The sequence below is a fragment of the Pinus tabuliformis genome, chromosome 8 (assembly GCF_031772625.1).
Source record: "Pinus tabuliformis cultivar Carrire ecotype Pingquan chromosome 8, CPIR1, whole genome shotgun sequence".
Taxonomy (NCBI): Eukaryota; Viridiplantae; Streptophyta; class Pinopsida; order Pinales; family Pinaceae; genus Pinus; species Pinus tabuliformis.
In genome coordinates, this window is record NC_142294.1 from 1,682,918,429 (window position 1) to 1,682,933,586 (window position 15,158).

Here is a 15,158-nt window from a genome sequence, read left to right on the forward strand (position 1 = left end):
TCTGATTTAGTGCTTAGTGAGTGATACATCTTTATTAAATGCACTAGTTGTTCAGTCTGAAATGGGTTTGGCCTAGCAGTTGGTGTGTACTTGCAACGGCTGTATTGCCCCAGGTAAATAACATTGACAGTGCTCACATATATAACCTAGAATTGGTTTGCTAAAATGGTTAGTGAGTTGTCATTTGACATTGATAAAGTGGACCTTGCAAATAATAACAACGGTGAGTTGCAGATTCATCTGATATGTTGTTAGTGATGGCAGGGTTGTTAAGGCTTTCAAATACTATACAATGTATCTGCCTTTGCCGCAGTTTACATTAGCTGAATGGTCTGTCTGAAGTGGTCTTGAGGAATTGTTTTATGGAAATTAGTGTTAGCATTTGCTTCCAATAGTCACAATTTCTAATTTAGGTAAAATAGATGAACTTACTGTAATGGCACCTAGTAGTATAGAACTTACCAGCGTTGATATAAATACTATGAAGCTCTGTTATGGGTGTGCACTGTGAATTGATGGAGGGTCTACTCATGGTTTTCTCTAGTGGTTGAGTTGCTAATGCCGAATTGCTTATGGGAAGTTTAAGGTACAATTAAACAGTCGATTAAATTAGCTGTCCACTACATTTAGTAATTTTGTACCATGTGACAAACTTTAACAGTCTGCAGTGATCCTCACTCTAGGTTTCATATGGGTGCTAGAGGTTGTTTGAGAAATTGACGACTTTTCATGATGTCATATAATTAGTTTATCCATACTCACTATAATAGGACATAAGACCATATGTGCATTGACCTGGCAACATGACATTTGGTTGTCTTAAAACTTAACATGGGAACTTGCCTCACTGGGATTGATGTTATCGCATTGAACATCGTTTGACTGTGTGAACACTATGTATTTCAGAGGCTAGGTGGTAAATTAATCTACAACAACAACATGAGATTATGGAAGCAGAGATCAGACCTTATCTAGAGAGGTCTACTGAATCTAACTGTACTTTGTGGCTGTGGCAAAAGGTGTTGGTTTAACCATCCTCCAATTTAGAACACTCTGGTTCTTTTGCTATATTCCTAAAATTTTTGGACTAGGGTCACTTCCTAATCAGTTGCTTGCACATATGAAGCTCGAATGACAATACCTAATGCTTAAAATGGAAACCACACGTTGGATCTACTTCTCACAGTATGTTAAGATCAATTAGTTTAAGTTCCTTTGCATGGCTAATTTGAAGTGCTACCTCTAAGATTCCATTCTGACTAGAAAACTGGAATTTGATGTTGTCACCACTTGTAATTGTGTCATGCTGTTAATAATAGTCTTTGCTGGAAGTGAGAACCATGGAATTGATCTACTGCATATTGCACAAGAATTATGATTTTCAATCCCATGTTATTGCCTTTTGATGCAGGAGCATTCACCTCAACAATTTCATTATATTCTAGTTAACTTAGGGGGTCTTGTGTTTTCAAGGAAGTTGGATTCCTATGTATCAAACTAATGTAATTATTAATGTTTTGAGTGACTGGAATAGGAATTAATTAGATATTGTGAGGATATTTGTAAATGCTCTCGAATGTAGGAGAACATGAGTGATGCTGAGTGATTAGTGAGGATTGAGAGATTTGGAAATCAATTGTAAGTCTTAGAATAGAAATTGGTTTCATGGTTTATGAAACTAGAGAGGATTCTTAGGGATTAGTGGAGTCAAAAGTGGACTTAGAGGATATTTGGGATTTAGTTCAGCAGATTAAGGATCTGAACCAGAATTGTTTAACAAAACATTTTGTATAAATGTAAGCAAAAAAGGCATTGAGTCAGTTAGTTAGAGTGAGAATTAAAGTTCAGAGATTAGATAGGGTTGACTGTAAGCCTACGGGCAGGAAAGGAAAGGCCACTGATATAGAAGATCAGGTCGAGAAAGAAAGTCTTGTGTAAATGTTTGTTTATTAATACAGATAACTCGATTTCTGAGTATGAGTGGATTGTATCGAGTAATCGAATGATAAATTGTGTGTGAATTAGAGTAATTCTACGTAACATAGGTTTGCAGGTGTGCAGAATCAGAGAAGAAGACAAAGAAGAGTGCACGGGTTTACACATAGACAGTATTGGAGAAAACCTTCAATGTTACAGTGAAGGTATAACTATAAGGTTTCCTAAAACTTAAGGATTTATTAAGGAAGCGTAAAGGCACGAATAAATGAAGTAACAGAGCGGAGATTGAGATCAAAACAAGTGAAGAATGGAAGGCGAGAACAAATACACAGGCAGAAAGCCGAATGAATGGGCTATTACACAGAAAGAAACAAAATAACGTAACAATGCACAGGAACTATTGGATCAGTGAGATCAACAGATGAGATTGTGTTTGATGGACGGCTAAGATTAAGTCGCGCAAGATAAATTCAAGGAGATGAATGGAGGAGATTAAAACCACGTGCAGAATAGTGGAGCAATCTTCATAGGTGGTAAGTAGTTTCTCGTGTGCCCTAAAAGTTGTAAGTGGTATTATAAAATTTCACGCGATTACCCTTAGCGGGCGACACATAGCACGAGAAAACTACTTTTCTCGCGCGCTCTCGACCTGATATCGCTCGTGCACGATTTCACACGAGATTGTGCGATAGCCGTTGGATCGAGCGGGATTGATCAACGGTGGAGATCAACCAAGCTAGTTGGTGATTGGGTGACGCAATAACCGTTGGATTAAGGAATGAGATCGACAATAGAGGTTGAATGCGCTAAAGAGAGCATCGATATACGTGAAAATGTTTGTGGAATGGTGGTAAGGTAAGGTTTAAGTGTGGTTATGAAATATTTCTATTATATGGGAATTATAATAGAAATGAGTGGAATAAATGTATTATGGTTAATGTCAGGATTAATTAATGAAGGTCTAAGTCTGAGTTTTAGCCAAGGTCTAAAGAGTATGGAAGGATTTATAAGATTCCGCTCAAATGTCTATAAAGTTTAGACTTTGGATAGTTAAATGAAATGTTTCCGGATGGAATTTATTGAAGGAGAATTAAACCTTGAATTGTGAAGGTTTTACCAAGTAAGGAATTTTGGAATTCCTGGGATGTATGCAACATGCATTGTATATGCATACTGTGGATATGTGCAGCTTACGCTGCATCATTTGGTATCAGAGGAGAACAACGAAATTCTTCTTGTAAGAATTCTTTTAGAAACTTAAAATAGAATTATGTTTTGAAGGTGTGGATGCAGGTAAGAGGAGATCAAATTTTAAATCTGACAAACAGTGGGCACACAGAGATAAAGTGTAGCAAAAATTGCAGATGCAAAGAAACAGAGAACAATCCATTCAAAGTGCACGTGAATAGTAGAACAAGATCATGCAGAGGTCTTGAAGGTAGCGGCATAAGAAGGTGAGAAGATTGCAGCAACCTAGAGCAAGGAGTGCTCAATTGGTTCCAGAGGAGAGAACCGAGAGATGCCAAAGGCCTGATCTCAGAGAAGAGAAGCTTGGTGAGGTATCATGTAGCAAGAGGGACTTGTTACTGTAGAGGTATTGTTGCATCTCATGGAAAGATCATAAAGGAAATTCCACAGAGGATGTGGGTAGAATTTCTAAGGGATGAAAGAATTTGGTAAAAGTTTCTGAATGAAAGCAGAATGTGGCAGAACCTTGAAGAATTCCAAGAGAGGTTGGATAAAGAGGACAATTGTGTTCTTAAAAGGTGCAGATGAGTTGAAGCCTAGAAGGAGCAGAGAGAAGTGCTCAAAGAGGTTCGAGAGAATAGAGAACCAAGTGCTTGCCAAAAGACCAAGTATAGAGGAGAGCTTGGTGAGGTAAGTGGCAGCAGGGAGGACTTACTGTTGTAGAGGCTTTAATACAACTCATAGTAAGTGAGTGAGGAACTCATGAAGATAGAGAAGGAGATGACTACTGATAGCCATAACAGAGGTAATAGAGGTTCAGAGGAAGACCACAACAGAAGAAAAGTGAAGAAGGAGGATGCCAAGGCAAATGGCAAGAGAACGAGTGAAGAGGAGTGTGACAAGGAGATTGCGGAGTTAAAAGAACAACTCAATGTATTAAGGATGCTACTAGAGGAAAATCAAAGACAAGGTTGGGTCTTGAGGAAAAAGATAGTGAAGTGGTCTAAGTTACAAAAAAGGCTACAACATAAGCAAGTGAAGTGGCTGGTGGAAAAACTCATAGAAGCTGAGTTGGAAATGGATGTTTCCATTTGTGAAGCTGAACAGGGTGAAGATGAAGACTGGATATCTATGAAAGATCTTATGAATTATTGTGAGAATTCAAGACAGTAAGGAGATATGATGATTGAAACATCAAGCGAGACCACAAGGTCTTATGTTTTTAAAACTGATAATTTGTGTATGATTGCAGGTATTGCAGGAGAAAGGCAACTTTGTGAAGATGTCTTCAGGATGGATGAAGATATTGAAGTAAAACGTGACAAAGAAAATTTCTGAGAAGAGGAAGAATTTGATTGGTTACAGTAGAAAGAGTCTATGAATGAGTTACTTAATGGGAGAAGACATTCATTTGAAGTTGTCATAGAGATGGAAGATCAAAATCTTATTTTGATGAAGAATGAAGGAATATTGTCTCAGAGAGGTAATCTAATGAATTTGATTAATGTTATTGATGAAGAAAAAATGCAGGAGAATATTAATGCAGATGATGGGGCAAGGATAGCTCTTGAAGAAGGTTTACAGAGAGACAACAAGACAAAGTTTATTGAAGAAGAAGGGGAGGCAAATTTGTCTCAAGACAAAGAAAAGAAAATCACATAATTGAAGAAAGAAGAAGCCTATGCAAAAGATTTAGCAAAGGGAGAAAGGAAATCTGATGATTGGTCAATAACAAAGGAAGGCATGGAAAATTATATGAAATTTCCAAATTCTACTCCAATTAAAATTATTGAGTTATTTAGAAAATTAGACTTTCAAAGAAGGCAGTTGGAAAAACAAAGGATATATACTCGGGATAAATTGCTGAAAAAGGAAGATAGAAATTGTCATGAATGACAATCATAAGGAAAAGAGAATGGTAATGAAAGTTCAGCAAATTGACATTACAGAAGGAGGAGTTCATTATTGTGAACCAGAGCAGAGAGATATCATTGAAACAAATGATATGGAGGAGAGTTTAAATCAACATACTGATGTGTTGACAAAGGAATTGAAGGAAAACTCAGAGCAACATACTGAGATGTTGCCAGAGAAGGAAAAGGTAATGAGGCCTTATATTTTTAATTCTGATAATTGTTTTATGATTACAGGATTTGATGAAAATGAGACAGACATGTTTCAAGTTGAAGAGGTAGTTTTAAAACTAAAGAAGACTAGAAGTTGCCAGGATGAACATGCTGATGAGGGAAATGAAAAGCATGAAGATATCATGCTTGAAGAAGTTAAATTGATTGTCAGAATCAGTCAAGGAAGTGAAGGACAATTACTGAGGATTGTCAAACAAGAGGGTATGGATGAAAGGGCGGTAATAAGGATCCAACAACTTCAAAGAGAAGACAATAAACGACAATTTGAAGATGAGTGGACAGAGTACAACAACAAATGGCAAAGTAGTTATCAGTCAAAATATAAATTGGACATAGAGATTGAAAGAATAATAAGATTGATGATGAAGGTGCCCCAGAAGAAAGCAATAGTAAGAAGGCCAAGCAACAACAAGAAAAAGACAGCAACAGACTGTGAGAGCATAGCTAGTGGGGCAAAGCAACATAAGGTGTGGAGACCTCGAGTGTTGCGTTGTGTTATATTCTTTCCACGACTAGTCCATGTAGTTAACCGGGGGTTAGAAAGGGGGCGGAGCCCCCCTTTCATTGCGCTGATTGCGTAGTAGGGGAGTCACAGCGAGTTTGAGGGGTGCAGGTAACCCCACTCTATGGGGTCCGGGGCAGCGCCCCAGAAAATTTTGGTTTTGGATCCTATATTAGGTTGGGCGGACCTACCTATGGTTTTGTGCATGTTTTTCGCATATGGTTTTGGATGTGAGGGTTTTCGGTCCATGGTATTGGATGCTTTGGCATGTATAGATATGTATTGTAACATTGAAAGGAATATAATGAAAAATCAAGCTGGTAGTCTCGGTTTTGGGATCCAGGGGATTTTTTTTATTTTTTTTTAGAATTCGTATGTAGGTAATTTCTCTACGGGGTTAAAACCTGCATTTGTTATCAGAGTTGTTTTTGGCTTCAAGGGGACACCTTCGTTGCTGAGGGGTTTTGCTCGGGCCTGTGGTAAACCCTGTTCAGTGGGAGATCTACGAGATCGATTCTAGTGGTGAAAGAAGATGGCGAGCAGTGGAAAGATAGAGATTGAGAATTTTAATTGTCAGAGTTTTGAGCTGTGGAAACTCAAGATAGAGGATTTGTTGGTAGATAAAGATAAGTGGATCGTGGTAGATCCGAGTACTAAACCAACGAGAGTGTCCGATGAAAAATGGAAGAAGTTGGATCAGAAGGAAAAGAGCACAATACGATTGTGTGTCTCAGATTCAGTGTTTCTGAATGTGTGAGGGGAAGCTACAATGAAGGCTTTATGGGACAAGTTAGGGACTTTGTACCAATCTAAGTCTCTGGTGAATAAATTATTCCTGCGGAAAAAGCTGTATAAATTGAGGATGAAAGATGGAGACTCGGTGACAGAGCATCTGAACACATTTAATACTGTGGTAAGTCAGTTATTATCTATTGATATTAAAATTTCAGATAAAGATAAGTGCATCAGTTTGTTGTGTTCTCTTCCAGATTCATGGGATAGTCTAGTTATTGCAATAGGTAGCAATACAACTGTCTTGTAGTTTGATGAAATAGTCTCATCCTTGCTGACGGAGGAGATGAGACGGAAAAATATGGAGAGCTAGAATGGTGATGCCTTGTTTGTACGAGGACGGTCCCAGAACATAAACACAAATAAGTCATCGAGTGGGAGATCTAAATCTAGAGGGAGATCTAAATCTCCAGGAAAACCTGTAAAGGTGGTGTGCTGGAAATGCGGAAAGGAAGGGCACTACAAAAGGGACTGTAAATCTAAAGTTCCTGATAAAGGAAAGGGATCTGATGGTGCTCCTTTTGCAAAGGCGAAAACCACTTCAGATGAAGGTGGGGATGTGTACTTTGCTTCTTCAAGTACACATGTAGATCATGAGGCATGTTTGATTGACTCAGGTGCATCATTTCACTTCACTCCCCATAGAGAGTGGTTCTGCGAGTATGAGAAATACGATGGTGGTGATGTCTTCTTAGGGGATGATAGGAAGGCTAGAATCGTTGGTCACGAAAAAGTAAAGTTAAAGTTGCAAGGTGGAAGGGTTAGAACACTTCCGGGTGTTCTGCATATTCCTGCATTGGCCAGAAATCTAATTTCCGTAAGCAAGTTGGATGATGCAAGTGTAAAAACAGTGTTCGAGAAGGATACCTACAAGATGGTTCAAGGAGCACTGGTATTGATGCGGGGAGTTCAGATTGGAACTCTGTACAAGTTGCAAGGTAGCATTGTTGTTGATGGGTGCAACAACTCTATGGTTCCTGAAAGTGGAGCAAAAAATCTAGTGGCCTCTGGAGAAAAGACCATGCTGTGGCATCAAAGGCTTAGACATATTGGAGAGAAGGGCCTTTGAATACTTCATGGTAAAGGTATGGTAGAAGGTATGAGTAATAGCTCTCTGGTTTTGATTTCTGTGAAAATTGTGTATATGGGAAGCAGAATCAGGTGAGTTTCCCCTCTAGTGGTAGAGGGCGAAACAAATATTAGAGCTTGTGCACAGTGATGTGTTTGGACCTGTGAAGGTTCCATCACTGGGTAAGTCTGTGTGCTATGTATCATTTATAGATGACTTCTCAAGGAATACATGGATATATTTCCTTAAGAAGAAATCTGAAGTCTTTGACAGGTTTAAAAAATTTAAGGCTCTAGTGGAAAACCAGACAGAGAAGAAGATAAAGGTGTTGATGACAGAGAACGGTGGAGAGTTTTGTAGTAAGGAATTTGAAGAATTCTGTAAGAAGTGTGGTATAGTACGATAGAAGACTAATCCATATACACATCAGTAAAATGGAGTTGCAGAAAGAATGAACAAGACGTTGATGGAAAGGGCAAGAAGCATGCTCAGTGGTGTCGAGTTAGGATAGGAATTCTGGGCAGAGGTGGTGGAGACAACATGTTACCTGGTCAATAGATCACCTTCATCAGCGTTGGAGGATAAGACTCCACAATAGGTATGGACTGGTAAGAAACACTCTCTTTCACATCTTAGGGTATTTGGATGTGATGCATATGTACATGTTCCAAAGGAGAAATGAACCAAGTTGGATAGTAAATCTGAAAAGTGAATCTTTATTGGGTATAAGGATGGTTTAAAGAATTATAAGCTTTGGAACCCAGTAACAAGGAACCGAGATGTGGTGTTCAGAGAGGTAAAAGATGTTATTAAACATGAATTCCAACCAAAGGAACATGAGAAGATGGAGTTTGAGCTAAAGGAGGAAGAATAAGACTCTACAACAGAGGAGGAATCAAAAGATGAAGAGCCAAAAACTCCGGGTGTGAGAACATCAGTTTGAGAAAGAAGGCAGCCAGAAAGGTATAGTCCACTGCTTTCTATTCAAATTTTTCTTTATCTATTACTCACGATGATCCCAAAACTGTGAAGGAAGCAGTAGATTCAGAGGATGGAAAACTCTGGAAAGAGGCCATGGTTGATGAAATGTCATCTTTGCACAAAAATGAGGCTTGGGATCTGGTGGAGTTGCTGGCTGGAAGGGAACCCATTGACAGCAAATGGGTATTCAAGAAGAAGACAAATGCAAAAGGAAAGGTGGAGAAATACAAATCTCGGTTAGTAGCAAAAGGTTATTCCCAAGTGCCAGGAATTGATTTTGGTGATATTTTTTCTCCTGTTTCCAAGGTAGCTTCTATTAGATTACTTTTATCTGTTGATGCTGCTTTTGATTTTGAGGTAGAACAAATGGATGTGAAGATAACATTTATTCACAGAGATCTGGAAGAGGAAATCTACATGAAGCAACCTGAAGGCTTTGCGATGAAGGGTAAGAAAGAACTGGTATGCAAGTTAAAGAAGTCTCTGTATGGGTTAAAACAGTCACCAAGGATGTGATATCAGAAATTTGATGCATTTATACGGGGACTTGGCTTCACTAGAAGCAAAGCATATCACTGTGTGTATTTTAAATTAATTGGTGACCGTGTTATTTATCTGGTCTTGTATGTGGATAATATGTTGCTGGTTGGAAATAACAAAGAAATTATCCAGGATTTGAAGACCCAATTGTCCTCCAAATTCGACATGAAAGTTCTTGGTGCTGCAACCTATATTTTGGGCATGGAAATTAAAAGAGATCGGGGAAAGAGGAAGCTCTGGTTAAACCAAAGGAAGTATGTTGAGACAATACTGTAGAGGTTTAATATGCAGGATAGTAATCCGGTGAAGGTTCATATTCTTGTAGGTGTGAAGTTATCTACTGAACAGTGTCCCAAGACACAAGAAGAGGAAGAGGACATGTCCCGTGTTCCATATGAAAGTGTTGTCGGTAGCCTGATGTATGCAATAGTCTGTACTAGACCAGACATTGCACATGCAGTGGGAGTATTGAGCAGGTTTATGTCAAAACCAGGGAAGGAGCACTGGACAACAGTGAAGCAAGTTTTCAGGTATTTGCGTGGCACTAATGATTATGGTTTGTGCTACCAATGAAGACCAGGATTGGACATAGTGTTGGATATTCGTGGCTTTGTTGATGCAGACTGGGCTGGAGATCTGGATCAAAGAAGATCTACAAGTGGGTATGTGTTTAACCTATTTGGAGGTGCAGTCAGTTGGATGAGTAAGAAACAATCTATAGTGGCACTATCAACTATAGAGGCAGAATACATGGCAGCCACTCATGCAAGCAAGGAAACAGTTTGGTTGTAGAGATTTTGTTCAAGTATGGGGTTAGTACAGGGAGCTATAAGGATATACTGTGACAGCCAAAGTGCAATTTTCTTGACAAGGAACCCTGCATATCATTCAAAGACCAAGCACATTGATGTCCAGTATCACTTTGTGAGGGATATGATAGAAGACAAAAGGGTGTTGTTGGTAAAGGTGCACACTTTGAAGAATATTGCAGATGCATTGACAAAATCTGTGAGCTCTGAGAAGTTCTCTTGGTGTAGAGAAACAATGGGCGTTGCAGGGCTGGATAAATGACTAAGCTCTCTTGTGGCCCCCTGTGGAAAGAAAACAACAAGTGGGAGAATGTTGCGTTATGTTATATTCTTTCCACGACTAGTCCACGTAGTTAACTGGGGGGTTAGAAGAGGGGTGGAGTCCCCCTTTCGTTGCGTTGATTGCGCAGCGGGGGAGTCACAGGGGGTTTGAGGGGTGCAGGTAACCCCACTCTATGGGTTTTTTACCCTATATTAGGTTGGGCAGACCTACCTATTGGATGCTTCGACATGTATAAATATGTGTTGTAACATTGAAAGGAATATAATGAAAAATCAAGCTTGTAGTCCCGGTTTTGGGATCCAGGGGATTTTTTTTTTTTTTTTTTTTAGAATTCGTATGCTGGTAATTTCTGTACGGGGTTAAAAACTACATGGAGAACAACAACAAACAACAATAATAACAACCAAAGACAAATTACAGAACAAACTATGGGATCCAGGAAGACAAAGGTTGAAAGCAAATGATCAGGAGATCATGATTATTTTAACCTTGGGAGTCTGATGCAGGAGCATTTAGCTTAGCAATTTCATTATATTCTAGTTAACTTAGGGGCTCTTGTGTTTTCAAGGAATTTGGATTCCTATGTATCAAATTAAAGTAATTATTAATGTTTTGAGTGATTGGAATATGAATTAATTAGATATTGTGAGGATATTTGTAAATGCTCTCGAATGTAGGAGAACATGAGTGATGATGAGTGATTAGTGAGGATTGAGAGATTTGGAAATCAATTGTAAATATTAGATTAGAAATTGGTTTCATGGTTTGTGGAACTAGAGAGGATTCTTAGGGATTAGTGGAGTCAAAAGTGGACTTAGAGGATATTCGGGATTTAATTCAACAGATTAAGGATCTGAACCAGAATTGGTTCACAAAACCTTTTGTATAAATGTAAGCCAAAAAGGCATAGAGTTAGTTAGTCAGTTATTCAGTTATTTAGAGTGAGAATTAGAGTTTAGAGATTATATAGGGTTGACTGTAAGCCTACGGGAAGGAAAGGAAAGGCCACTGATATAGAAGATCAGGTCGAGAAAGAAAGTCTTGTGTAAATGTTTGTTCATTAATACAGATAGCTCGATTTCTAAGTATGAGTTGATTGTATTGAGTAATCCAATGATAAATTGTGTGTGAAATAGAGTAATTCTGTGTAACATAGGTTTGCAAGTGTGCAGAATCAGTGAAGAAGACAAAGAAGAGTGTTACGGGTTTACACACAGATAGTATTGGAGAAAACCTTCAATGTTACAACGAAGGTATAACTATAGGGTTTCCTAAAACCTAAGGATTTATGAAGGAAGCGTAAAGGTGCGAAGAAATGAAGTAACAGAGTGGAGATCAAGATCAAAACAAGTGAAGACCAGAAGGCGAGAACAAATACACAGGTAGAAAGCCGAACGAATGAGCTATTACACAGTAAGAAACAAAAGAATGTAACAGTGCACAAGAACCATTGGATAAGTTAGATCAACGGATGAGATTGTGTGGGATAGACGACTAAGATTAAGTCACGCAAGATAAAGTCAAAAAAATGAATGGCGGAAATTAAAACCACATGCAGAATAGTGGAGCGGTCTTCGTAGGTGGTAAACAGTTTTTCGCGTGCCCTAAAAGATGTAAGTGGTATTCTACAAATTCACACGATTACCCTTAGCGGACGACACGTAGCACGATTAAACTACTTTTCTCGCGCGCTCTCGACCTGATATCGGTCGTGCACGATTTCACGCAAGATTGCACGATAGCCGTTGGATCGAGCGGGATTGATCAAAGGTGGAGATCTTCCAAGCTAGTTGGCGACCGGGTGACGCGATAACCGTCAGATTAAGGAATGAGATCGACGACAGAGGTTGAATGTGCTAAAGAGAGCATCGATATACATGCAAAGGTTTATGGAATGGCAGAAAGGTAAGGTTTAAGTGTGGTTATGAAATATTTCTATTATATGGGAATTATAATAGAAATGAGCGGAATAAATGTATTACAGTTAATGTCGGGATTAATTAATGAAGGTCTAAGTCTGAGTTTTAGCCAAGCTACAAATATTATGGAAGGATTTATAAGATTCTGCTCAAAGGTCTATAAAGTTTAGACTTGGGATAGTTAAATGAAATGTTTCCGCATGGCATTTATTGAAGGAGAATTAAACCTTGACTTGTGAAGGTTTTACCAAGTAAGGAATTTTGGAATTCTTGGGATGTATGTGACATGCATTCTACATGCATACTGTGGGTATGTGCGGTTTAGGCTGCATCACCTTTTCAGCCCTTAGTGGTGTGGTTTGGGGAACTTTTCCTCTAATAGCTTGGGGATCTCAGAAATAGTGTACCTTTATTTATAATATTATTTGGGACAAAAATATGAAATTTTGTGTTTGCTTAATGTGAAATGCCAGACTGCAGCATCACATCTACAAGAACTAAAGGTAAGTGTCCTTCAAGAATAATGTGACATGAACGACAGGAACTGATCTGTTTTCTAGATTGAAAATGAGAACTAATCTTGCTTGCTAAATTTTATAGTTCTTTTCAGAATATATTCTGTTTGTATGGAGAATATTTTATAGTCAAAATAGTTGTTTTAACAACATAAAAGACCCTATATTTTCTATCAGATTTTGATCATTTCTATCATATTTTGGTCTCTACACTTACATACCATGGTTAAAGATTTTTTTTGACAAGGTTACAATGAAATTCATCCAGTCTTATCTACACAAGTTGGGGAATTCGACCATTATAAAGAGCTTCATAATGTCTGTCAAATTCATGGCAACCCTGGTTACAACTCTCAGTAAGAAATTACCTCATGTTGCTTGGTCAATCAATGCCTTGGATCCTGAACGGACAATGTTAGCTTGGCTTATGCACCCAGTTGACAGGATAAGGCACCTCAATCACATTTAAACTAGTAGGCTCTGTCAACTTCGTAAAAATGTAAAAAGCCACTTTTATTCTTGAAGTAGAACACTATGAATCTATTCCTACATTTTCAACACCAGAAGCCTGTTGACTAGCTTCTGATGTAGAAGATTGTTCTGGACAATTTCCTTCAGCGGATTCAATTGTTAAGTCTAAAGATACTCTAATTTAAGTGTCCCATGAAATTGTCAAATTTGAAACTTAGTCCAAACCTACAAATAGCATAATGAGTGAAGAAGTTGCATGTTAGGCCCTCCCGGTTAATCCTATGATCCACAAAGAGATTCAGAATAGAGGAGAGGATAATACAATGTTGTGGGCAACGAATGCAACATAAAATGACAAAAGTCAGAATTGCACCAACAAAAATAATAATGTGATTCTGGTGGATATATTCCAAAATTGAGCAAAAGCATTTAATTGTTCAAGCCAACATCAAGCATGATTCGAGCTATTTTGTAAGTTCACCCCTCTATTTACTTGTGATCATCCTTCCTTTGAGCTATGGATTTATACAATTTATGCGCTACTACATTTATTTTTTAATTATGAAATGCACCTAGAAATTATTAGATGTAATTAATTAGCTCGTTCATCGTGTTTTTATGCTTAAGCCTTGAGTCAATGCAACCTAGTTGGCAACGTAGGCACACTAATTGGAAGCATTAAATATTCATATTTGCTATTGGGTCCAGGTAATCTTCATTAGTTCATGTTGTTGACCAATGATGTATATGAAGAACGAATCGTTGGTTATGGCTTCAAATGACATGTCTTCCATTATGTGAAGCACCAGGTTCAATATTTTTGACAATGGTTGTTTTGAAGCATTTAATTGGCAATGGTTGATTTGAAGCATTGAGTTGGATTGAGAGCAATAGAACCAATTTTTATTTTAAAGACAACTTGCTAGATTCTCTTCTCTACAGTGCAAGCTTGAGAGGAGCTTGATCAAACATTTAAAAATATTTGACGTCTGAATGTGAGCTATCGATTTCAAATGTACACTATTTTCTTTATTTGGATGCTTACAAATAAGAAAATTTCCTCGGAATTGGCTGCCATTAATTGGAATTAGGATTTAATAGTTTCAAATTTTGGATTTTGTTTTGGTGAAATCTTTGATGCAACGACTTACTATCATCAATGTTGGATTAATAATATTTCAATAAAACTTAGGGACAATGTATTTTTGGTACATGAGTTTGTGCATAATGCTATCTTCCTCTCTCTTATACATTGATCTACCTTTTGTCATCAATGCCCTGTATTAATGCACTAAATAACTTTGTGACAACATTTCTTTAGCAAACGAGTTTGTGCACAATGCAATATTTCATATTCTATATTTTAATGAGAATAAGATTTGTGAACATAGAATGTGTGTTTTTTGGTAAAATATACTATCAAGGTAGGCTTGAAAAACTTGGGTCAACTCTTTGTTGATACATATTATATATGAAAGAATCCACCTACATGTAAAATTAAAAGGGAATTTGTGATGAAGCAGCTACCTCAACAAGAATGTAGAAGCTTAAAAAAAACAAGTGTAATCATATTTAATGAGGACTATTAGCATCAACTATGAATTACTAGAAAGTGAACTTAATAGAAAACACCTTTCTCAAGAGTTATATAAAGTGAACTTGACAACTAATAACTTTCTCAAGGCTCCTTTGTAAACACTATTTTTCTAATTTTCTGTAATATGTTTGCAAATGTACTTATTGGAGTAGGGATTGCTCGTGGTTATCCGGTGTGGATTGCGGTAAAGCCTAAGAGACAATGAGATGAAAAATTCCTCAAGGATAATGATGGAGTTCAGTGGCATTCCTAGCTTAGCTTGGTTTTGTGATCTCGGTGCTGGTTTTGGTGAGATCACGGTTTGGTGAGGGTGGAGGTGGTTTAACCTCTGGATTCCCTTGGTTGTTTTTGGATTGGTTTATTCATGAGATCCCAAATTCATGCTTGGAATATGGTATGGGGGTGAT

At 37.9% G+C, this 15,158-nt stretch overlaps 1 protein-coding gene across 1 annotated transcript in view; it reads left to right on the forward strand.

Moving 5' to 3' along the window:
* LOC149242702 (uncharacterized) overlaps nt 1-15,158 on the forward strand; it is a 124,095-nt gene that overhangs the window by 28,134 nt on the left and 80,803 nt on the right. The window contains exons 2-3 of the mRNA XM_089370953.1: nt 4,234-4,279; nt 4,379-4,444. Of these exons, the coding sequence (XP_089227079.1) occupies nt 4,234-4,279; nt 4,379-4,444 (112 nt within the window). The remainder of the gene's footprint in view (nt 1-4,233; nt 4,280-4,378; nt 4,445-15,158) is intronic.